Source organism: Lissotriton helveticus, chromosome 6 (genome assembly GCF_964261635.1).
Source record: "Lissotriton helveticus chromosome 6, aLisHel1.1, whole genome shotgun sequence".
NCBI classification, from domain to species: domain Eukaryota; kingdom Metazoa; phylum Chordata; class Amphibia; order Caudata; family Salamandridae; genus Lissotriton; species Lissotriton helveticus.
In genome coordinates this window covers 1,273,044,219-1,273,070,740 of record NC_136067.1, presented here as the reverse complement: position 1 = coordinate 1,273,070,740, position 26,522 = coordinate 1,273,044,219, and the positions used below count along the sequence as shown (strand labels likewise).

The 26,522-nt window shown below is 48.4% G+C and overlaps 1 protein-coding gene across 3 annotated transcripts in view; it reads right to left on the bottom strand.

The window, feature by feature from the left end:
* HIVEP2 (HIVEP zinc finger 2) overlaps positions 1–26,522 on the bottom strand; it is a 523,606-nt gene that overhangs the window by 19,102 nt on the left and 477,982 nt on the right. For all 3 annotated transcript variants that reach the window (XM_078649003.1, XM_078649004.1, XM_078649005.1), the window contains one exon: positions 23,987–24,162. In XM_078649003.1, the coding sequence (XP_078505129.1) occupies positions 23,987–24,162 (176 nt within the window). The remainder of the gene's footprint in view (positions 1–23,986; positions 24,163–26,522) is intronic.

Here is a 26,522-nt window from a genome sequence, read left to right as displayed (position 1 = left end):
CATTCTGAAGGGGAGCACTGGAATTATGTGAACCTGCAACTGTGGAGCTTTGTTATGTTAAAATTATTTTGTATGCGCACATACACCAATTGGTTTCTTTGCGTTAGTATAGGAGTAGTTGCGCCCCTTGTAAGCTATTCATAGGCCTGGACAAAGAGCCATGTCTTAAGAAGTCTCCTGAACACAGGTAAGTCTGTGCAGGATCTGATTTCATAGGGAAGAGCGTTCCAGAAGTGTGGGGCCAATACTGCGAACCTGCTGCCCCCTAGTCTCTTGTTTATAAGATGGAATGACCAGTAAATTCAGGTGGGCCGATCTCAGATTACGCGTAAGTACATGTCACTTGATTAGATTAGAGATTAATTTTGGGCCCACATCCTGTAGGGATTTAAAGATGAGGCACCCAATTTTAAAAGCGCAGCGTTTTGGTATTGGGAGCCAGTGCAGCTGCCGCATAAGGGGGCTTGCGTGTTGCCATCTTGGTTGATGGAAGATCAGTCTGGCAGCCTGGTTCTGCACCAGCTGCAGTTTCCTGACTAGATATGCAGGTGACCCGAGATTTAAAGAGTTTGCGTAGTCTAGATGGGAGATGACCAGGGCTACGACAACCTGTACCAGTGCCTCCCTTGTAAGGAATTTACAGATTTTCCCGATCATCCTTAACTGGAAGAATCCAGTAGAGACTACAGTTCTGATCTGGGACTTCATAGATAAATCACTCATTCAGTAGGCGGAGGGTGGGAGCAGGGTTTGCAGTGAACACTTCCTTAAGGATGTGTGGTGGACAGCTGTTGGTGGGGGAACCCGATTTAACCCTGCCTAAGAGTTCCAGGAAGGCTCCACTGCTAATCAGTGGGAATTGGTATAGAGATTTGGGATTCTTCAAGGCCTTAGGCAAGGCCTCATATGCAGGATTTCCAACAATGCTTGTTTTGATCTTAGCAATTTTGTCAATAAAGAAGACATTCAATGAATTGCAAAGTGACTTTGTTGGCACTGGTTTTATTGTGACTCTATCTGGGTTGGACAACTCGTTGACAAATGAGAATATGTCTTTTGATTTGTTGGTAGAGTTCATAATCTTCGCAGAGAAGTAGCCGGCCTTAGTAATTTGGATCGCTTTCTTATAGTCCTTTAGTTGAGCTAGGTAAGATCTGGGGAATAGTTCCGTCTCCACCTTCTTTCTAGTTGGCGCAAGGCCAATTTGGGGATTTTTAGGTCTTCAGAGAACCATCTCTGCACCTCATGACGCCATGCTACTCTAATTGTCTTGAGGGGGGTATGTATATTACTGGTTACAGTTAGCCAGTCTGTCATAGCTTCAGCACTAACGTCGAGGTCAAGGTCAACAGATGACTGATCAGTGGGAGCTGTGTCTGTCAATAATTTGCAAAAGGCATTAATGTTGACATTGTTCCATTTCCTTGCCTTCAAGCCTCCTTTGGCTGAGGGTTTACTTGTGATTGCATTGGCAATCACACATTTTATTAAGAAATGGTCAGACCAGGTACATGGGGACACTGTAAAATCGGATATTAGAAGATTGGATGTCCAGATTTGGTCTAAGATATGTCCCTTAATATGTGTGGGGGAGGTTACATGCTGAGTACAATTCAGCCCATTGAGTAGATCAGTCATTTCAGCTGAATATGGGCCGCCCTCCTTGTCATTGGCCCAATAATTAATATCACCAATAAGCAACTTTTTTGCATGGTTAATAGTTAAATGGGCCAGCTGTTCCCCCAGTTTTTGAGGAAAGAGTGGCATGCTCTCGGGGGTCCGAGAGCAATACACAGACTAGAAGTGCTGAGGCTGAATCTAGTTTAATAACTGGACTATCTACTGAGGTTATGTCTAGAGTGGTAAATCTAGTCAAATTTAAATCTTTACAGATTATACCAGTAACCCCACCATCTTTTTTTATCGAATGGGCGGTTTGCCTACAAAATATAAAAGTTGTTTGGGAGAGAAGTCAAGATGTCTGGGGTTGAACCTGGAGTGTCAAGCTTTGTAGAGTCTAGGAGGTGCAAAGTATCCAGTTTGTGTTTTACTAGGGAGCGTGTGTTTAAATACATAATTATTAAGTCATGTGTCCCCTGACAGTCTTGCCTTGGTGTGTATGTCCTAGCAGGGGAACAGTTATCAAATTCGGGGAAGGAGTTCCTAAGCTTCATGATATTTAATCTAATCAGTGTATTGCCCGTGTGATGATTCAAGTGAAGGTTTGTGGAGTGGAGTTGCTTGATTTCCTTCACGGTGTATTTCAGGAATTGGGCATATCGACTGGCCCCTGGGCCTGGATGGGCGCAGACGGGCTTGCCTTTGGCGCGCTTTTGGTGCGTCAGCTGCACTCCCGCGCTTCGACCGGCATTCAATGGCCGGATCGCAGCCTAACTTCTCCTCCCGCTTACTGATTGGTCAACTCCACTGGTCGAGCCCCCAGAAAGTACGCTCGGCCGAGTTACGGAGCAACAGGTGTCCAATCAATCGGGCACGAATCAATTTTAAAAGGTGAGCTTAGTTTTAACAACTCAAATTCAATCACAGTTAAAACAAGTAAACAGTTAAAACCAAAATTAGCTTTTCGCGAGGCCGCAGCAGTCTCCTATAGCTTTCCACACAATTATACATTTAGCACACTTGCAACATAATTCACCATTTGCTGCACAATGTGAAGTTTTCAACATAAAGTATTTGTAGCTTAAAGTGGATCACAAGTTAAAAGTGTCACACATGGAAGCCTTTTTTAAGTGTCAACTTGCCACTTTTCAGCTGCTGATGAGTTTAAACTTTTCCACCAAAAAGTATTACAAGGACAAAACAGTGAAACAATGCTGCCACAAAATGTCTGACGTTATGCTGCATAATGTGCCTCGTCCTTCCGCATAATAAATCAACCCAGTGGCATAATGTGGACCTCCATTGCCGCATAATTCCAGTGCCCTCGATCATAACTCAATAGCTGCAAGAGAATCTCTGGCCTCTAGATGCATACACCAGGAATAGCAGGTCTCACACATGAATACTCAACATGGACAATGGCTGCAACTTGGATAAAACCCGGGCAAGGAGGAGATGATTGATGGCTCCATAAAAGAGAAAATGTGTGACTCTCCGATGTTATTTCTATAGGCCTGTGGTCAGACAGCAAACAGGGGGACAGGCTGGGCCCCACTTTTTGTTCGGATTACCACTCGCTCTACTCGGTTCGCCTTTCCTGCCTGCACTTACCATCATCCAGCGATTGCCCCTTACGTCTGACCCCTCCTTCTGTATTACAACAGCACTTCAGATTTCTGTTTTTGATGTGCTGCAATGATACATTTGTCAGGAAAATCATTTTGAAAGTGACCCCTTTCAGGCAGACAGGCTGAACAGATGGACGGGGTGAGCACGCTGCTTTCATCTGGTGATGACATAATCATGTAGTCTGCTCGGCCGCCGCAGACGTGAGCACTTTAGTTGAAACGGCTGCTACCATTATGCGAGGGGCGAGGTAGGGAAGGCATGAAAATGAAGCGATTTGCTTCTATAAATAAAAAGGAAGTGCTCTGCGATCACACAGTTGCCCATCCTACCTATTTTGCAGGCAAGCTACATCTTTTAAGGCAGTCCCGGCAGCAGACTGTATCATTGGGGTGGTCTCCCGCAAGGCCACCGCCACCACCTTTATGCAATGGAAAACCCTTTGACAAAAATCGTTTGAAAGATGACTCCCCGTGAGAGTTTGCAGGAGTGCCCTAAATTTTGTGGCTATAAAAATAGTTTTGATCCCTTTATTTGCTGCTACGGTGAAAAGGAGGCAACATTTCTCCAACGCGTAGTGCAGCAAGAAGCACACGCCTGCCAAATTCGCGGGCTGTGCCTTGTTTGTTACTCCCCATCTCGTCGCGAGATCTTACTGTTTGCATAGTGAGATCTCACCACGAGGGAAGAGCACTTCCTGTGCTGCCTACTTCTACTACACTCGGTCAAAGATGGCAGGGTCACGGCTGTCGTGCACGAAGTGCAGTCTTCTACTCAAGTTCCCTATTCTCAGATCCCCCCCCAAGTGTCTCCCCTAGGAGAATTTGGGGAATGGAGCCGTCCAACAACTGTTGCGGGTCGGGCTCATCTAGGGCTACAAGCTAGCCCAAGGATATAAATACAGGCATATTTGGTTACCAGCCACCATTTTATATTGGTGATATTCTGGCTGTTATAGGGCCAACAGCGTTTTTCTCCACCCACCCATGCCTCATTTAGGAGTTTATGGAGGTTTGTTCAGATTGAGCCTGGAGTATATTGAATGGCTTTTTCTTGGAACAGGTGTACGGGTGGGAACGCAAGGCAGGTGCAGTTGTCGCTTTGAAGCAGGTGCGGGGAAGGTTGGCCGAAAGGTTGGCATGGGTTAGCAAAGTTTATTGTTGTTGACAGCGGCAATCCAGGCTGAAAGGATAGACAAGCTCAAGCCTGGATGAAGCAGGAAGTTTAAGGCTTATTAGGAAATAAAGTTAATTAGAGCTTAATAGTTTCAGTGACACTTTATTGGAAGTTGTAGGTATCAACTGCTGAAGATCAGCCCAGGAGAGGGTAGAGACTTGCAGGTTTAAGTTCTGTGGGGGGTGGAACATTTAGGGCTGGGGGTTGTTTAACATAGGTAACATGTGTATAGTTAGATATTAGTTTTGTAAGGCGAAAGACCAAGGGGTTTATATATCTGATGAGCACCTGTTTCAATAAAAGCGGCCTTTTTCACAAAAATCCGGTGTCAGTGGTCTGTGCTGCTCCCCCGCTTCCCTGATGGATTGTGGAAAGCTGTGTTCCTGTTCACAATCAGTTAACTGGATGGTTAGAGTATCTTCTGGAAAGTACTGTCCAGTAGTGAAATGCCATGCCATGTACCTTTATGAAGCAACATCTGAGCATTGGGCTTCACAAAGAGCTGAGTGACTGTGGGCTTTATGGTTAGTTTATATTTTTTAAGGAGGCTCGTTAAGGCTAATATAAATTTGAGCAGGACCGTTAAAACCTGATTGGATGTGGGCATTGGGCATTACGCTGAACCTGGGCTTTACTAAGAGCTGAGTAAATATTGGCTTTATTGTGTATAAGATGAATTTATTACATCATGCTGACTGAAGAGAACATTAAACCCACTCTAGTCTTAATTAAGTGCAAAATCACAGTCTTGGCTTAGATTGTATTTCATCTTGCCATTATTACCACATTAATGAACAGTTCAAGTTGTCATTACCAAGAAATAACTCTCCGTCATCCAGTATCAATAACTAAAGACGAAGCAAAGTACGCATATCAGTGTGATTATTTCAATGATAGTGGCCTTTAGAATACTTACTGCTACCATTGGAACAATATATTTTATGCTTACATTAAGTAATTTATATTTATATATTTGCATTAAGGTTTGATAACAAAATATAAGACAAAAACTGATTTGCTGGAAGACGCTCACTGGGAGCAAGTGAGGACTAGAAAACCTCTTCTCAGACTTTAGTTTAAAAAAAGGTTCGATTATTTTTTTTGCCTAAATGTCCTTGGTAAGCAATGTTGGTTGACAGAATTGTGGGAAGTTTTTAGGTGAGATACAGATGGCAACAAATGTCCGATGAATGTACCCACATTTATCAAAAAAATGGCTGCACAATCCAGGTCGACTGTTGTCAAGCTTACATTGCAGGAGCTCACTGGGAAAACATGATTGTTAGATACTGTTTTAGTGCTTAATTTGTGGCGGTGGTTGGGGGTGGTGGGCCCCAGAATTCATTTTGGGGATCAGGACCTATATTTCATAACCAGACTTTGATACAGAAAGAAAGACAGAAAGGCAGAAAAGGGAGGAGGAAGTAGGAAGAGAAAGAGAGGAAACAGTGACACAGAGAGAAATTTGGGATGACAGAGGGGAAGAAAGAGGCAGGGGGCGGAATCAAGAATAGGTAGCCTCATTATTCAGCAACAGCGGCATTCAGCAGCAACTGCATCCTAAGAAAAACTTTGGCCCTCTGCACTTATTAATTTATGCTTTACAAATTCCACACTGTACTCAATGCGCATTACACCAAAGGAAGCCATCAAAATGTAATATCAAAGCTCAAACAAGCGGTGTGCGTAAACAATGAAGGTATATCGTCGCAGATCATCTCTCCAACTGAACTTTTTTGGTCATTCCTAGAAGCGGCCCACGGAAGTTTTAGGTGACAAGGACACAGAAAGGTTTGCACAACAAGTGCCAATGAAGCGCCTTGAGCACCAGATTTTCTCAGAGAAGATTAACGCTGCCGGTATCCAGTCTACAGTCAATATACCTCTAACTGGCTTATGTTATGTTATGTTAATTTAACTTCTTAAGCGCAACGGTTACCCTGGGGTGTCCTGGAGCTGAGCACTGCCTGCTGACTATCATGGTTGGAGAGTGCTACGGGGTGAATAGCCAGCCCCTTTCTGAAGGAGAGGAGATCTATTGAGTTCCTCAAGTGGAATGGAAGATCGTTCAAGGCCTTAGAGGCGCAGGTGATGAAACTCCTACCTGCCCAACTGGCTTTTTTGACCGGAGGAACTAGGACTTGTTTTGCTCCTGTGGAACGAAGGGTCCTTCTAAGGACATACCACTGACATTTTTGTCTCAAGTGGTCGAGGCCTACTCCCTTGAGGGCTTAAAAACAGTACAAAGGGCTTTAAAACGCACCCTTTGTTTTACCGGGAGCCAGTAAAGTTGTTTACATTTTTTCTTGACCGAAACAAAATTTGGTATCCCTGACATCAGTCTAGCTGTTGCATTCTACACGATTTGAAGCCTATTAATGTGTTTTTTTTGGGCATTCAAATAAAGACTATTGCAATAGTCTAGCCGTGACATAATGAGTGCCGTGACCACTGTCCTAAGACTACCTTCAGGAAGATAAAAATATTTTTTAAATAATTCTGAGTGCCAAGAAACAAGCCGAGACCACCGTGCTTATGTGATCACCAAAAGTAAGCTTATTGCCACTAACACCCCCAGATGTTTTGCTTACCTAGTAGGTGCAGGGCAGATACCCAGATCTTCTGGCCACCAGTCAGGCATCCATGTATGTGGGTTGTTCCTGAACATGATGACCTCTGTTTTAATTGAGTTTAATTTCAGGCAGTTAGAGGACATCCACCCTGAGATGGCCTTCATGCAATTGTGAAATCATGCCCGTTTCCTTCTCTTCCCCGTCCGTGAGCGACAACACTGTTTGGGTGTCGTCCGCATAAGAGGTGAGTTGAAAGACAAAGGACATTATAAAGCCTGCCAGAGTTGCCACATAAACATTAAAGAGCGTCAGGCTGAGAGACGAGCCCTGTGGCACCTCGCATGGGAGAGAGAATGGCTTTGACCTGTTATTGTCCAAATCCACAGTTTGCATTCTATCAGAAAGAAAGGACTGCAGGAGGTTCCAAGCCGCACATTGTACCCCTGCTTCCGACAGCCGGTCCATCAAAACTTCATGATGGACGTGTCAAAAGCCGCTGACAAGATCTAACATGATCAGTATTGCATTATCTCCACAATCCAAGGCCTCCCTCACTTCCTCTCTGTGGATTTAATTAGAGCCAGCTCAGTGCTATGCTCCGCTCCCAGTGCTATGTTCTCAGATGGGTCAAGTATGTTGTTAATTCGGAGGAATGCACTGAGCTGGGTATTTGTAGCTTTTTCAATGATTTTTGCAGGAAGCGGAAGCCGTGAAATTGGCCTATAATTCTTCGGGTCCTTGGGGTCAGGGTCGGGTTTTTTTTAGTAGGGGAAGAATGGAGGCCTTCTTCCAATTTCTAGGAAATTTGCCCAATATGAATATGGCATTAAACAAAGGTGTTAGGGCTGACCCTATGACGTCTGGAATTTGTTTCAGCACAAATGCCGGACATGGATCTGTGGGAGACCCTGATCGAATGGAACTCAAAAATTTGATTGAGGCGGGTGTCTCTAGAAATGAAAATTTGTCTAAGACCGGTATGGAGTTGGGTCTATTGGATTCCGCTATAGGCGGCAACACCTTTTCCCCCTTTTTGAGCTAATGTGAATGAGGAAAAAATAGATTCCACCTTTTGTAGTAAAAAGTCAGCCAGGTTTTCACAAAGTTCTGGGCTACTTAAGCTCTTAGGGACAGTTGGAGCGGCAAGTTTAGTGATGGTTTTATAAAGTTCTTTGGGATTGGATTTACCTTATCTATACTAATATAATAAAGAGAGAGCCCAAACCTTTGAGGCGGGTAATCTCAGGAACCACAGCACCAATCACAACACCCAATACAGCATTGGAAAGGGCAGTTGCAGCAGATGGACATAGGCTATACAGCTGCCCTCCATATACATTAGAAACGTAAAATAACCTTACCGGCAAAGTAGTCCCTTGTGGGCGTGGGCGTTCTGCTCGGGGCGTTGTGCTGGGGGCGTGTGCATACAGCGATGGGTGCGGCATTCCGACATTAAAACGGCATTCCGAAAAACAAAGCCTTCACACTACTTCCTTGTGGGCGTGTGCGTTCTGCCGGGGGCGTGGCCATACAGCGATGGGCAAGGCATGCGCGCGGCATTCGGGGAAAATGGGCCGCAAATCCTGGATGCGTTATGGAGCCGCCACACACCATAACAGATTGCTATGGTGCTCAGGCGGGGGCTGAGGTGAGTCAGCGTACCAGCGGTGCTCAGGCGGGGGCTGAGGAGAGTCGGCGTACCAGCGGTGCTCAGGCGGGGGCTGAGGAGAGTCGGCGTACCAGCGGGGATAAAAAAAAAACCAGGCTTCTCTTTCACACACGCGCAGTGTCGCGTGCACGTTCTCACGCACTGAACTCTCAAGAGGCTGAGGAGAGTCAGCGTAACAGTGGGGGTACCCGGACAACGAAATGGGTGCAGCTTTCAGAACCGCGGAATTCACTCGGCGCCACATAAATTAAGATTTACTATTACAAACATTGCACACATTACATTTCATCCCCGGACAACATCGGGACGGGCTGCTCGTGCTTTTATAACCTCTCCTCCAGGCCTGTTCTAGTCGCTTGCGTGTCTGTTTTTGGTTTCATAATTCATCTGAATACCCGGGGGCTGAGGGTTGGGCCCGTGTAGGGGTCCACTTTTTTACCGGGGCTTATTTATTGCATGCTGTGTCTATCCATTTCGTGTAAGCAGAGGTAGCCTCGTCCACACCGAGATGGAGAGGGCACATGGTTCTCTTCAGTGCCTCTCCTAGTTCTACACAGTCTACATCTTTCCAGGCTCTCTTTACAATCTCCCTTGTGGGCTCTGATCTAAGTCGATGGCCCTTTGACTCTTTCAATTCAAATTGAATGGCACTATGATTGGTCCACAACAATGGGAGTACCGCGGTGCAGGCCAGATTAGGATTATTGGAGTAAATCCCGTCGAGCGAATGCCCATTGACGTGTGTTGGGACTTCAACCAGCTGCTTATGAAACATACTCACCTATTCTATCAAATACAACCAGCTTTGTGCGGCAAGATCCTGAAAAAACATGACTCAAGTCAATACCCCCTTTAAGGCCTGAAAACTGAATAGCAAGGTTAAAATAAGGGGTCTCCAAGTAGGCACAATAGATATTGAGGGGAAGGCGAGACAACAGACGTGCATGGGTCCTTCACAGAAGATGTCACCTATACTGACAGGTGACATGCATGCTTCATTTCCAAAGCCCAACCAAGAGAGAGAAAACCAAGACACCGGTAAGCCTATTGTGAAACTACGACTGCGGTTTATGAGCCTTTTTACACAAAGTATCCCTTGCCTCCCCAAACTGCTTCGAACATCCAAGAGCTGACCACTAAGTATGGCAAGGGCAGCACCCAAGAGTGAACTGGAGTGCCTGGAAAGGCCCAGGTGGGTTGCTCCTCACACAGCCAAGCACACTCTGCGCATAAGCTGTATCGGAGTGCTTTGCCTGGCACTTGTTGGCATGATAGATCGAAAGGGAGGAGCTACAGCACAGAAGGTGTAATGCACAGTGGCTTATATATCACTCATAATGCGGGGGCACCAGTACCCAATGCTTATGAGGAGCCCATTGGACAAGCAGGTCCAGACACAGCAGCCAATGGACAAGAAATATGACCATTTTGATTTTTACCATCTGATGGCCATGGGGAAGGACCATTTTCCCCGCTTGCATTAGAGTGTAAGACAGTCATGCTAGGCCACTGGTAATGCACAACGCAGCTTTAAAAAAAACCTGTGTATCTTTAGTGACCGCAAGATGCAGCAGTATGACCTCATGTAGGGAAGCAGCACAAACCCAGCTGGGGACCGGACCTGAAGACTTGGGAGGTGGTCAACTGTATATGAACCTGGTAAGAATAAAGGGCTGCCCACCCTGGATGCACCAGCATTCATCTCTAGGGCAGAAAACATTTCAGCACTAAGTAATACCATTCTCTTTATGTTCTGCTTTGATCTTTAATCGCTCCAATAATAAGATTCCCCTAAAAAGTAAAAATGAGCATAAAGTGCTGAATGCTGCAAGTGAATGCAGGAAGAGCTTGTAGTCGTTGCACAGAGGAGGGCGATTACAACCAAAGGTTCAACGCTGTTCCTGGCTGCAGCGAACAAGGACACTCATGGCTGCCTTGCTCGGATATCTCTGTTCCTTCCTGACTGATGTGTGCAAGCACGAGGTATCGGGTCTCTATCCATAATAAATGGGGCTGTGGATGAGAAGCTCACCCGGGACTCTTTGGTTTCTTCCATTATTCATCAGCCTGAAACCGAGCAATAGGAGGGGCCAACAAAAGCACTTTCCTTCAGCCCATGGACGCCTGAGAATTTCTCCTGTAGCCGACATCAAACTCCCTGTAGTGCCTGCCTGTTGTCAACAGCATAAACCACCAATGTGCGAGAAAGGATTGTCTGCTCCTCTGTGCGACTGGAGGGATTTCGTAGCACTTCGGCACTGAAAATAAGCTCCTTTCTGTGCATGATGGAGGGTTGTGAAGGCACCACAACAGGCAAACAAGAGAAAGGTAAAATAAGGAGGGGGTACAGTGCAGAAGTGGCTAGGCACCAGTGGTGGTGGGCTGTGAGCTGATGGGACTTTGAGAGGGTAGCCGACCGCTCGGGAGACTTGCACCCCCGGGGGTTTTTGGGCCAATGGTGCGGCCCAGGACTAATTGGGCTCCTTTGGGCTCTACTTTTTGGGCTGGTGAGAGCGGGATATTTAGGCTCCATTTTTCGCTCCATGTCGCCATTTTGAGTAAGGTGACAGAGCAGTCGGCCAGGAGAGTTGGGAAAATGTCTCCCGCCCTCCCTCCCTAATTTATTATTGGGTTATTTCTTAATGTTCTGCATGGCTTTAGGGTGGGTTTATTGAGCACAGGTGCGCAGGTGTGGGGTAAAATCGTATTTGGTTGTTGCTTGAAGCAGGTGCAAGGCGGTTGGCAGTTAGTTTTTACATGGTTGCAGGTTACGTTTACGGTTGTGAACAAGTTACTCCAGGAGGAAGCAATAATGAGAAGTTAAGACAGGAGATACTTAGATATGCAGATGTTTATAGAAGTAGGTAATAGGTTTCAGGGGTTCAAAACACAACAGGTATATGGTTTTAACAACTGCAAGGAAAGGATATAAGGATGGGAACCTTAGAGGCTAGAATGCTTCAGAGCTAGATCCAAGACAGAGCCCAGACAGTGAAAGGAAGTCCCAAAACAAATGTGGAAAGGATCACAGAGAAAAAGAAAAGCGTACAGAGTGTGTAAAAAGAAGGCCACTGGCATTCGTGTGGGAGAAAGGTTGTTGGAGCAAGTGGGTTTCAAGCTTCCTCCTATAAGTAGAGTATACATCAATAAAAATGCTTTTAATTCGGGTTTGTAAGGAGTTCCAATGTTTTTGAACCTTCTCAAAAGGACTTGGTCTCTGACCACAGATTCAAATGGTACAGGCCGCTGCTTTCCAACCTAGAGGGAACATGGTCGGACAGGCATAATGGGCAATCTTGTAATGCCAGAAGGGCTGTTCTGACTAATCATTGTGTGTTGGCTGGTCTTTTGGCTGCTTTTTGACTGTTTTATGGTCTGGTGGTCCAGTGTTTACTGCTGGTTTCCCTGATATTACCAATAACATTGCCTGCGGCAAGCACAATAGCATGCAGTCTCCTACGCATTACGAAACACCTATACAGTGTGTCTTTACAAGTTTAAAACAGCCCGGATTTGCAGAATGTGGGAATATTTTTTAACTATCTTATTTGTTAATGGGGGGCACTTTTATTTTGGTTTCCGTGTCGATATTCCGCCCCACAGCGACCCTGACAGTAAATGACAGAACTTGATCACACTATGGTTCATAAACCAGTGCCACTACCTTGAGCAAGACGTTCCCTCATTTCTGAAGGACATCAACTTTATGCAGATCAGGCAAACCCTGTTCTAAAAAGCGCTCTATGATCCAAAACGCTAGACAAAATCACCTCTGCATGAGACAAGGGATGTAGAGGTGTCCGTACCTAGGGATGATGGTTGTCTAGTCTGGTGGGGACATAATACAGCACTCCAGGCCATACTGATCTACATCTGTTCAGTCCCTTTCTGAAGTCGCACAGATTAGCGAATACCAATTGAACATACTGCTCTGTCATACTCATATGATTAAGTAGAATTACCTTAAGCATTTACATCCAATAGTTGGTTCTCAGTTAAAAAGTATATAGTAGGGGGGCGTGGCCAAGATGGCGGCGTGATCGGTCGCAGGTCCCGGAGGCTCCCTGCCCGATCCCGCCTGATAACACCTCATCGCGCAGCCAGATCTCCCTGCGGCTCCAACAACCGCGGAACTCGTTGCCAGTACTGCACTGGGACATCCGGAGCCCCGATTGCCGACATCTGGGCCGTGCGCAAGACCGGGGGCGCTGAAGACTGCGGTCTGCGGCTGTGTAATGGCGGCCACCTCGACCCTGTGAGAGCCGGCGCGCTCACTGTCCCCGGCCCTGGGGGGATCCTGCAGCTGACCAGAGCGCCTACCTGAGGAGACCCTGACACGGCCTTAGCTTCGGCGGTCCAGGTTGGTGTGCGCCTCCGCTCCCGCGGCCTGGCCGGCAGCGTGGTGCGAGCCGGCCGGGTATTGCGGAAAACGACCTATCCGGAGCCCCGATTGCCGACATCTGGGCCGTGCGCGAGACCGGGGGCGCTGTAGACTGCGGTCTGCGGCTGTGTAATGGCGGCCACCTCGACCCTGTGAGAGCCGGCGCGCTCACTGTCCCCGGCCCTGGGGGGATCCTGCAGCTGACCAGAGCGCCTACCCGAGGAGACCCTGACATGGCCTTAGCTTCGGCGGTCCAGGTTGGTGTGCGCCTCCGCTCCCGCGGCCTGGCCGGCAGCGTGGTGCGAGCCGGCCGGGTATTGTGGAAATCGACCCCCCGGCTTTGGGCCTCCCGGCGCGGCCTAGCGGACAGACCCTGCAGGGCTGAGGCGGGCCCGGACGGTGATTGCCGGAGAGGCGGCTTCGCCGAGATCACCAGAGTGGGCGTGGGGGACCCCCGCCGGCCGGGCAGCGTCACCAGGGTCAGCGAAGCACACCGAGGCTGCACTCCACTGGTCTGGGCGGTGCTGGAGGATCGGGCCGACCTGGGGTGCTGATCGGACATAGCCCAGCAGCAGGAGAGTCCACCCCTGAGCCACCACGTGGAGCAGTTACACCCAGGTGAGGAGAGCTGAGGTGGGTTACGCCACGGGACTCGGGGGGCAAAATCGAGCCTCTGGCGTTGGGGACCCCTGGGACCTCCAGACTGCGCCTTAATCACAACAGAGAGGGTGCGCCGGATCCTACACTAGACTCTTGCCGCCCAGCGTTGCCACGAGACACGGCGACCATCCCCACTAGTGCACACCACCACGGCCCGCTTTCAATATTGGTCCACTGCCTGGCTGCTCCCCGGGGCGGACGTCTGAGCGCCCACTCCACCGATCATTGCAGAGGGGACACTACCACACCATCCGGTAGCCGGGTTGTCAGAGACGGAGTGGTGACGGCCCCCCCGGGATTACCAGTCTCGCCTTAGCCGCGCCCCGACACCCCAACTGACGAGCTCACAAGCCGCTGGGGCCCCGGTTACAACATGGCGGGACAGCGATCGAAGAAGGGGTCACAGACGCTTCCAGAACTCTTGGCCAAAACTCAGCAGAAACCTGGCAAAGACCCACCCTCCCCGTCGGCCGCGAAATTACCGCCTGCGCAGGCAGATGACCAGTCGCCCATCACTAGAACATTCTTGGAGACGCTATTTAATTCCCTTAGGGACGACTTCAGGTCCTTAAAGCAGGAGGTGGCGGGCGAGGTCCGAGAGCTCCGACGTGGAGGGCCTTGGAGAACGAGTGGTGGCTGTCGAGGAAGCGGATCAGACCAGGAGCATGGAAATAACGCACCTCCAGCCAGAAATAGTGCGGCTCACTGACCAGCAGGTGGACCTCCAGGCCCATGCGGAAGATCTTGAGAACGGCTCCCGTCGGAACAACATATGGGTCCGGGGAGTTCCTCAGAAAACGGAGGGGTCTGATGTCACGGGTTACCTGCAGGCCCTATTCAGGTCCGTTTTGGGAGAACCAGCAGACTTTGAGATACGCATCGACAGGGCGCACAGAGTTGGGTTGCCTAGACGCTCCTCCGCTCCGCCACCAGACATATTGGCCTTTCTACCCGACTTTCCGCTGAAGGAGCGGATCCTCCGAGAAGCACGGCGGGCCCAACCTCTTCAATTCCAAGGTAACTCTATAGCCTTGTATCAGGACCTGTCGTCCATCACCCTGCAAAAACGCAAAGAATTCCGGAAGGCAACGGACTTCCTAAGGCAACATGAAACTCCATATTCCTGGGGCCACCCATTTAGACTAATATTCAAATGGAACGGGAAGTTACACCAGCTGCGCTCGCTCAAAGATACCTGCGCCCTCCTAGGCCTTGAGCATGACGTTGACGAGCCCACTCCTAGCTCGTCTCAGAGGCCTTCTGAAGGGGGCTGGCAGACTGTGAACCGCAGGCGGTCGCCCTCGCACCACCTGAAGCCTCTATCATCACGCAGGAGCGAGCGACGGCGGTGGCGGAGGTGGCCAAAGAGACCTCTTCCGTTGGTTGATGGCTGCACTCTAAGGGAGATCAAACACTCATCCCCATGTGGGGGGTGGGAATCGGGCGGGGGGCCGATGCGACTGCCACGGGACATGACCCGGATGAAGACCTATACCACAGCCCTGTGCGGACTAACAGGACTGGGACTATACCTACTCACATTTGGGTGTTGGGGCCTGGGAAGTGGGAGGGGGGTGGGGGGGATTGTTGGCGGAAGTTTTACTCCATGGAGTTTGACCGTGGGTGCATGGGGTGTTCTGGGGGTACAGTTGGGGTGGGAGTTGGGGTGGGAACCAGTGTCCCGAGGGGGAATTGATACTAATAGAACAGCTGCGTCGCATCTCCGTAACTCAGTGCTACACCTCACCCTACGGGTGTTTCTACAGTTGTGCACAGTCAAGAAGTGTGGCTCACTGGTTAGAGGAGGCAGACCTGGAAGCAGAGGTCAGCCCGGGACCGGGGTTCAATTCCCGGCTTGGTGGGGTCTTGAGTCCTAAAACGTCCATGGATTCGACAATTCTCGCTCCGGTGCCTACTCGATTCACGGGTTCACACTCTGCGACTCTGGGCAATAGCTTGCTTAATCTCCACAACGGCCCCTCGCGGCGGGATGCCTGGCTTTCACCTTGTGGATACCCTGCCGGGGTTATCTCACAGGGGAATACCAGGACGGGTTCCCTAAGCAAGCGCTTAGAAACCGCTTGGTGATTTGCGCTATATAAATTCCTGTACATTTACATTTACATTTACATTCACAAGCCGAGAACACGCACACGCTCTCTATGTGACATGCAGCAGTCGGAGCTCCTCTCGCTCTGTCCAACTTACTCCCCAACAGCTGAGATGAGGGTCACTGCTGTACTGGACGCTACTCGACTCCTATTTCATAACAATGGCTAGTCCCAAGCTGAAGTTGCTGACACTAAATGTCAAAGGCCTGAACAACCCCATCAAAAGAAGGGCAATACTCTCTTATTTGGAAAACTCTGGGGCCGACCTCTGTTTGCTTCAGGAGACCCACCTTTTGCCCAAGGATTGCACAGGATGCGCTCACGCGCCTTTCCCCAACAATTCTTTTCTTCCCTTCCCACAAAGAAAGCCGGGGTGGCCATCTTAGTTTCTAGACACTTTAGTGGGAAGATGGGGGTCAAGGCGGGGGAGGTTGGGGGCCGTCTTCTCACGCACACCTTCCAGCTTGGAAGCATGAGCCTCACCATAGGGTCAGTTTACGCTCCCAACACGGGTCAGGAAACCTTTCTGAAAGGCGCACTCTCTGAATCTCTTCAATCATCCAACACACTTTTGCTCATCGGGGGGGACCTTAATTTAGTCATGGACACCAGCAAAGACAGGTCAGGACACCGCTATGGGGACACCGGCGCTATCACTGCGGCGGGGGCGGAGTGGCTGCGAGAGAGGGGCCTGGTAGATCTCTGGCGCACTGCGCACCCGAACGCAACGCAATTCACCTTCTACTCCCACGTCCACCATACCTACGCCAGGTTGGACCACTTCTTAGGATCGTCCGAGTTGGTCTCTAACTTAGCTGCGATTGACATTGTGCCCGCAGCGCTTTCAGATCACGACGCAATAGAACTAACAATCAATGCCCCTACACCCTCCCGCCCCCGAGGTGCATGGCGTCTCCGCGAAACCATGTTACAGCGACCAGAAGTCCGCGAACGCCTACGTAAATGCATTGTCGACTACCTGACTATTAATGACACACCGGAAGTGTCGTTGTCGGCCTTATGGGGAGCCTTAAAATCAGTGGTCCGCGGGGAATTGATAGCGATCGCTGCCAAAGAGGCTAAGGATCGGAAGGAGAAGAGGTCCGAGCTCACGACCCAGGTTGCCGAATTAGAGAGGGTACACAGCCGCACGGGCGCCCCACGGATATGGCGACAGTTGAAAGCTGCTAGAGCCCAACTGGCTTCCCTTGACACGGATAGGGCGGAATTCGCTGCGCTCCGCCTTTGACACACATATTATGTTGGAGGCAACAGGACGGGACGCTTGTTAGCTAGCGCCCTTAAAGCTAAATCCCAACACGCGAAAATCGCTAGCCTCACGGATGACTCTGGGAATACCCTCACTGAGGAAACCCAGGTCGCAAATGTGTTCCGTACCTACTACGCCTCACTATACGGCGCGGACGCGCCATCTCGCGGGGGTGTTGAGACATACCTGTCCTCGGCGGCAATTACGGAGCTGTCCCAGTCTAGTGCGGACGCGCTAGACACCCCCATCCGCCTGGAGGAGGTAACGGCGGCTATATCCAGACTTCGCCCACTGAAATCCCCCGGACCGGATGGCTTTTCGGCTGGGTTTTATAAATCATTTTGCCAGCTAGTGGCTCTTGTCCTCACCCGGCTTTTTAACTCCTTTGAGGGACCTGGCTCCGTTCCCCCCGATATGTTGGCAGCTGAAGTGATCGTCCTGCCCAAACCGGGCAAGAAACCGACACATTGCTCAGCATTCCGACCGATCTCCTTGCTGAACTTAGATCTAAAGCTCTTCACCGGAGTTCTAGCAGCACGCCTGGGCCCGCTCCTACCCGGAATCCTGGAACCTGACCAATCGGGCTTCGTGCCCAACCGCCAATGCAGCGATAACACCAAGAAAATGCTGCATCTAATAGAGCAACAACGTTTGAGAGGAACAGATGCACCGTCATCCTGCCTAATGCGAGCGGATCGTGCAATCTCCCGACCGCCGCTACGGAGTCCCTGGAAACCGGGTGAGAACGCCAAACGAGGCGCTCACTCAACTTTACTTAGCTATCTGATGCTGTTACGGGATAACGTATCCCCCTCCAAGATTGTTCCCCCATAATCTCTTCCAATCGAGCACTCCAGACTGGGCAGCCGTCCCAGGACGCTGAAAATATATTGCCTCCTGAAGCACATCACAAACGCCCCCAATGTACCCCTACATTGAGGTCAGCATTTACTGAAAGCGCCTCTTCAAACCCGCCCCTGGGCTTGATTGTCCTATGTTATTCCAGGCACATATTAAGTCCTGATGATGATCCTTTTATTTTAGAGCACAGGATCGAAACGCCGTCGACACTGTTATGTAGACATACATTTCTATTATTGTGATTTATTTTTGTATGATCTACTAAAGGGAATACTGCCAATTTAAATCCTAAAGCAGTACCACTGTTTTGCTCAACTCTTCCTTTGCCTGATGTAAACTATTCTTTCTTCTGCACCACTTTTTCACAACCTTTCTCTATCTTGATGAGTACGGCACAGGCCTGTGCCTTACTTCAAACACTACTATGTTTGATATGATATTGTAATACTTGAATTGACTCCCTGTCAAACATTCCTAAAATAAATTCTTTGCCCGGCTGGGTATAAGAAGAACTGTACATATTGTCCGATTGTGGTCTTTATGGTATTTAATTTTTCTAAAAATTGTTCTAAGCTTAGGACCTTTGTTCTTTTGAAATAGCATCTAATAGATAAGGCACACTTCCAGGAATCCGATGCTGTGCTTGTGGCCATAGACGCGGAGAAGGCGTTTGACCGCGTCGACTGGACATACTTACAGCAGGTGCTGCTACGCTTCGGACTTGGCGACCGCTTTCGTTCCTGGATCGCCAGCTGTTACCACCATCCCCAAGCTAGGGTCCGGCTGGGCGGTGTGCGCTCTGACCCCTTTGACATTCAACGTGGGACGAGACAGGGCTGCCCCCTGTCTCCCCTTCTGTTTGCCCTCTACATTGAACCTTTGGCGCAGAAAATACGAGACAACCCCGACATTAGTGGTGTCACCTTCGGCGGAGAACCACATACAATTAGCCTTTATGCAGACGACATCATAGTCGCTCTTGACCGACCTAACCACTCGGTGCCCGCCTTCCTAGAGGAGTTGGACACGTTCGGCACTGTCGCAGGCTTCAAGATCAACAGAGGGAAGTCCCTAATATTACCGCTGGGGGGTAACGCTCGCCCTCACGCACTAGCCTTCAAATAACCTCAGAACTCCCATATTTGGGGATTACCCTTACCTCTTCGACAGAATCGACAGTTGCTCTCAACTATAAGTCCCTCACCACTCAGATCCGAGCGGACTTAGCGCGCTGGTCCAAACAACCCCTGTCCCTCCTGGGAAGAGTCGCAGCTGTGAAAATGTAGACCCTGCCTAAAATCCTGTACATCTTCCAGACCCTCCCAGTAGCTCCCCCGAGGGGCACCATTTCGGATCTCCAGGCAGCACTACATCACTTTATCTGGGAGGGAAAGCGGGCGCGTCTACATAAACAACTGGTGCACAGGGGTATGGATGAAGGGGGCCTGGGGATCCCCAACCTACTACAATACTTCCAAGCCGCACAACTCAGATACTTGGTGGAATGGTATAGACCCGAATCAGAGAAAAGGTGGCTCTTTCAGGATAGGGCCATGGCTCAAAGACCCCTCTGGGAAATTCCCTTTTTACCCAGAAGACACCGACCGGCTTACCTCACTAACTCACCTATAACACGCACTGTCACTAAAGTCTGGGACACAGTAGCAGTCAAAAGAGGTCTGACCACATTTCCCTCTCCATTCACCCCAATTTTAGATAACCCAGAATTTCCGCCGGGCAACAACCCTCGCGCCTTCACACAATGGCGGGGCACCGCATGCAAGCGCGCTGGGGACCTCTTTGACATACAAGGCTTTCTCACCCTTTCAGACATCAAGCAAGGCTATGATATCACAGACCCTCACCTTTTTCAGTATTTTCAATTACGACATTGGCTAACTGACCCTGCGATTGTTACCCTGGTGGGCCGCCCAATGACCTCCTTTGAGAAGTGGCTCCTGACCAAAGACACTGATCGACATCTAATCTCGGACATTTATAAAATGCTTACACCCCCCCTAGCACTAAGCAAGACAGCGGGTCAGAAAAGGTGCGAAGCTGAACTGGGCAGAACACTAACACCTAAGGAATGGAGCCAGGTGTACTACAGGGCTTCACATACCACACGTAACACAACGGGCAGGGAAACAGCCGTGAAATTAGCGACATATTGGCACCTTACACCAGTCCGGCTTCACAGAGGCAACCCATCCCGGAGCGACTTATGTTGGAGAGGGTGCGGGGAACAGGGCACTTTGACACATATCCTCTGGGACTGTGGAGAGGTTCGACGTTACTGGGACACAGTCTTGAATGATATAGATGCAACCTTTGACACCGAAATCCCAAGATTTCCCGCGTATGCCATCCTGGGACTCCCAAACGCACTCACTTTTCCCCTGAAATCTACCCGGGGTCGCCAGATGGGCATTGCCATGCAGGCAGCTACACAACATATTCTATCACTCTGGGGATCGCCAACCAAACCCACGCATACAGGATGGCTACACAAACTCTGGTTCACCCTGGGCATGGAACGCATCCAAGCAACCCTCACACATACTTCAGATACATTTCAAAAGATCTGGCAGCCATTTATATCTCTCCTATCTAAGGAGTTCAATGAAATAACCTGCCCGAGATATCTCCGATTGCTGCGCCTTACGGACACAGCTACTGGTACTCAGGAACCTCAAGGGTAATCACGACAGCTCTTCTCTGACCAGAGAAAGATGGATCTCCCACATACGGCACATTGGTGAGGGAGGGGGGCCGGGCGAGGGCTGGGGGGGTGGAGAGGTTTTGTGGGCATTGTTTGTTTAAACATGTTTGCTAATATTGCCTATCATCTGCCTTCTGAGCATCAAAACGCTCTCATCGGGAAACCATTTTCCTTGCCATATCACACAGTGTGCTGGACACACGCCTGCCTGTCATTCTCGATTGGTTTACCTGTTACAAGTACACTGTAATGTGATGTTTTACTATGCTTATTGGCTCAATAAAATATATTTAAAACTAAAAAGTATATAGTATATCTATTTATCTACGCACAGATATTATGCATATCTATTCCTGAACATGTCCACATCTAGTGTCCTTACTCTGTACATCTGGAGATATCTTCAGTTTCTGCTGTGCAGTAAAAATGCCGCATTATGCAGCAGCTTTATGTCGCCCAATCGTAGCTGAAGAATTCTTTAACTCATCACATGTCCAGAGCACCTCTCCCTTATACATAAGTATCAACCAGGGCATACTGCTTCCATGGAATACATCTATACACTCCACTGGCCTGAAATCAGTATCCTTATACTTATGACTCAATCTTACCTGACTGTCTATGCCAGACCTCTCACAATGCAATTCGTAACTGTACCAGGTCCAGAGCTCAAGAGATACAATTAACCCACCAAGATGCACTGCTATGTGAACGTGCAGCAGGGTACCACACCAAAGACAATCATGTATTGGATATATCTTTTGTCTTTGACCCAATACAGTATTCTCTGTTTTGTGGCCACATTTTTGCAATTCACCCACCACATAGGCGCATACATCTGCTGCTCAACACTTATGGCCCTCATTACAAGTTGGGCAGAATACGATGGGGTATTTGCCACAAGCAGTAAATGCTATTACCCCAGGGTGAGGTGTTACCACATGTAGTAAATACCTCCTATCACCAGTTTCGAACTTCAAAATGAGGCATAACATTTACCATACCAAATAATGCATCTGTTGCCTCCTTTTTACCCGTAACATTTAGCAGCTTTGACCTGCCAAAGTCTGTCAAGGTAAACAGTCAGGGTGTTATAATTTTTGCACAACCATAATTCCTATACCTTTGCAAACAGAAGTTTGCACTTAGATCGGAGTTTAACACTTAACTTGTCATGAGGGCCTATCTATTAACTTGTCATGAGAGCCTATGTATTAACTTGTCATGAGGGCCTATGTATTAACTTGTCATGAGAGCCTATGTATTAACTTGTCATGAGAGCCTATGTATTAACTTGTCATGAGGGCCTATGTATTAACTTGTCATGAGAGCCTATGTATTAACTTGTCATGAGGGCCTATGTATTAACTTGTCATGAGAGCCTATGTATTAACTTGTCATGAGAGCCTATGTATTAACTTGTCATGAGAGCCTATGTATTAACTTGTCATGAGGGCCTATGTATTACCTTTTCGTGAGGGCCTATGTATTACCTTTTCGTGAGGGCCTATGTATTAACTTGTCATGAGAGCCTATGTATTAACTTGTCATGAGAGCCTATGTATTAACTTGTCATGAGGGCCTATGTATTAACTTGTCATGAGAGCCTATGTATTAACTTGTCATGAGGGCCTATGTATTAACTTGTCATGAGAGCCTATGTATTAACTTGTCATGAGAGCCTATGTATTAACTTGTCATGAGGGCCTATGTATTACCTTTTCGTGAGGGCCTATGTATTACCTTTTCGTGAGGGCCTATGTATTAACTTGTCATGAGAGCCTATGTATTAACTTGTCATGAGGGCCTATGTATTAACTTGTCATGAGAGCCTATGTATTAACTTGTCATGAGGGCCTATGTATTAACTTGTCATGAGAGCCTATGTATTAACTTGTCATGAGGGCCTATGTATTAACTTGTCATGAGAGCCTATGTATTAACTTGTCATGAGAGCCTATGTATTAACTTGTCATGAGAGCCTATGTATTAACTTGTCATGAGGGCCTATGTATTACCTTTTCGTGAGGGCCTATGTATTACCTTTTCGTGAGGGCCTATGTATTAACTTGTCATGAGAGCCTATGTATTAACTTGTCATGAGAGCCTATGTATTAACTTGTCATGAGGGCCTATGTATTAACTTGTCATGAGAGCCTATGTATTAACTTGTCATGAGGGCCTATGTATTAACTTGTCATGAGAGCCTATGTATTAACTTGTCATGAGAGCCTATGTATTAACTTGTCATGAGGGCCTATGTATTACCTTTTCGTGAGGGCCTATGTATTACCTTTTCGTGAGGGCCTATGTATTAACTTGTCATGAGAGCCTATGTATTAACTTGTCATGAGGGCCTATGTATTAACTTGTCATGAGAGCCTATGTATTAACTTGTCATGAGAGCCTATGTATTAACTTGTCATGAGAGCCTATGTATTAACTTGTCATGAGAGCCTATGTATTAACTTGTCATGAGGGCCTATGTATTACCTTTTCGTGAGGGCCTATGTATTACCTTTTCGTGAGGGCCTATATATTAACTTGTCACGAGGGCCTATGTATTTTATCTAACTTTTAGCAGAGCACTTCAAATGAACCCCGCCCAATAGCTACTGAATTCGGAGTTCTTCCCTTCCACACCGACGTCCAACTTACTACATCCTGTGTCGACATGGATATCTTACTGAATGTGTCAGTGATTTAATAACTTTCTTCTCGTCTCGAGTTCAAAATCGCTCTTAATCTTCTGTCCTGGGTGTGACACCGTTAATGACGTCATTACTGATTCCACCAGTGGTGCTGTTTGTGATTTAGTGTAAGGTCTCGCGCAGTGCATGAAGGCTAAGATTGAAAAGCTATATTTGCTGTTAAAATGTTCGACTTTCAGGGATGTGCAGTGGATTTCTAATGTCTGCTCAGGTATGGGAGCAGAATATCCAGGCCCCAATGTTATTTGACAAAACTATAGTGTCCAAATTATGGTTCACAAAAATATCGCCCTGTTGGAATTATTAACAGACAATCTACACCCAGTGGAGCAATATTTTTGTAAATGACATTATGGATCCAGTATTTATGCCAGAATATATTTTTGTTATCGATATTGTGATGTACAACCGTATGCTAAACCAATTTGATTCCAGAGCTCATCTCCACCATGTTGACCTTGGGTATGTTTCAGATGAAGAACATGGAGGAGATAAACAGATAGTCATTCCTTCCTTTGAAGCTTCTGTTCCCTGTAGGACAATCCTGGGTTCAAGGACTGCCCTTAATAGAAGATATCTCGTACGGCTTGCTGAAGGGTACTGTACCTTTTGTTTTGAAGGCAAAATTGCAGAGCTTGCAGACATACGGCCGGACGTCGGTGTGAGTGCGGATATGCTTCTTCAGCATGCTGGGTTTCTTGCAGCGGATCCCACATTCTTCGCAGATGTACTTGCCTCGTCCACGGCCGCGCACGTATATGTAATCCTCGTTAGATTTGAAGCTGTTGGGAGCAAGGAGAAAAAAAGTCCCATTTGACTACTTGTTTTACTTAATTGTTTTAACGTATAGATGCATGCATGGTACGCAGCAGCGGCCCGTGAAGTTAAGAGCTGTGGGGCAAGGTGGGGAGGGTGGGGGCATTTCAACGGACGATGGCGAGGGGAAATAATAATTTATTTAATTTTCTATCGTCATTGTCCATCAAACCAACACCCCCCCCCCCCCCTCTCCTGGCCCTACCGCCCCACCGCTCTTAACTGCATGGGCCGTGGCTGGTGGTAAGCGTTTAGACCCTACAGACGAGAACACCTGAGCATTCATTCTGCTATGGTCAGGCTGGACAAAGTTACCACAAATTTGACAATTCTATTGCTGGTTCGGAAAAGTCCCTTGCATGGTGGCGGACGTGTATCCCTGCCTAAGTGCCCCAGCTGCTGTGATATGTGGATCCTTGGTACTGATTTTTTGGTCATGAGCGAACATGGATCATGCGTGTGTGCTTCGACCTAGGCCTGTCTCGTGGGCTGCGGTTTGCTTAGCCTGCGCGGGGAATATAAAGCGTTCTCCTCAAGTGCTGCAAGGTAATAGCCTTCACCTGATGTTAAGTAGCACAAGCACGGTGGTGGGTGCATACTGTGTTTTTAGCAATCAGTAGAGTGAACAGGTATATTTTACCTGTGTCACCAGAGTAGTGTCTCCTGGCCCACCCTGGTAAAATGCCGCTGCTTAGCCTCATCGATGCGGTGCATTTTCCCGCTGTGTGCTGGAAAATGCAAAAAACTGCGTTACATGACGAGCTCAGCTCGTCATCAGCATACGAGCGCCGTAGCTGATGACGAGCTGAGCTCGTCATCAGCATCGAAGGGGTTAATGCTTAACTCAACCTTGGGCCTGTAATGGGGTGTGTGCAGCACACGGATGTACATGCACCTGAGAGATGCTACAGTGCAGAAGGAATAGCACGAGCAGCTGTGTGTGCGTGTGAGGGTGTATGTATGCCTGAAAGATGGTACAGTGCAGAAGGAATAGCACGAGCAGCTGTGTGTGCGTGTGAGGGTGTATGTATGCCTGAAAGATGGTACAGTGCAGAAGGAATAGCACGAGCAGCTGTGTGTGCGTGTGAGGGTGTATGTATGCCTGAAAGATGGTACAGTGCAGAAGGAATAGCACGAGCAGCTGTGTGTGCGTGTGAGGGTGTATGTATGCCTGAAAGATGGTACAGTGCAGGAGGGATTGATGGGAGCAGTTGCATATGCAAAAATAGAGGTATGTGTACCTAAGAGATGGTACAGTGCAGGAGGACAGTGCGAGCAATTGCATGTGTACGCTAGGATGTGCATGTGCCCGCTGGAAAGTACAGCACTTAGGAGATAGCCACACACCGAAGGGGGCTGTCACCTTGTTCATGTCGCCTGTGACCCCCATATGCACGGTGGTGGGTGCATACTGTGTTTTTAGCAAACCGTAGAGTGAACAGGTATATTTTACCTGTGTCACCAGAGTAGTGTCTCCTGGCCCACCCTGGTAAAATGCCGCTGCTTAGCCTCATCGATGCGGTGCATTTTCCCGCTGTGTGCTGGAAAATGCAAAAAACTGCGTTACATGACGAGCTCAGCTCGTCATCAGCATACGAGCGCCGTAGCTGATGACGAGCTGAGCTCGTCATCAGCATCGAAGGGGTTAATGCTTAACTCAACCTTGGGTCTGTAATGGGGTGTGTGCAGCACACGGATGTACATGCACCTGAGAGATGCTACAGTGCAGAAGGAATAGCACGAGCAGCTGTGTGTGCTTGTGAGGGTGTATGCATGCCTGAAAGATGGTACAGTGCAGAAGGAATAGCACGAGCAGCTGTGTGTGCGTGTGAGGGTGTATGTATGCCTGAAAGATGGTACAGTGCAGAAGGAATAGCACGAGCAGCTGTGTGTGCGTGTGAGGGTGTATGTATGCCTGAAAGATGGTACAGTGCAGAAGGAATAGCACGAGCAGCTGTGTGTGCGTGTGAGGGTGTATGTATGCCTGAAAGATGGTACAGTGCAGGAGGGATTGATGGGAGCAGTTGCATAAGCAAAAATAGAGGTATGTGTACCTGAGAGATGGTACAGTGCAGGAGGACAGTGCGAGCAATTGCATGTGTACGCTAGGATGTGCATGTGCCCGCTGGAAAGTACAGCACTTAGGAGATAGCCACACACCGAAGGGGGCTGTCACCTTGTTCATGTCGCCTGTGACCCCCATATGCACGGTGGTGGGTGCATACTGTGTTTTTAGCAAACCGTAGAGTGAACAGGTATATTTTACCTGTGTCACCAGAGTAGTGTCTCCTGGCCCACCCTGGTAAAATGCCGCTGCTTAGCCTCA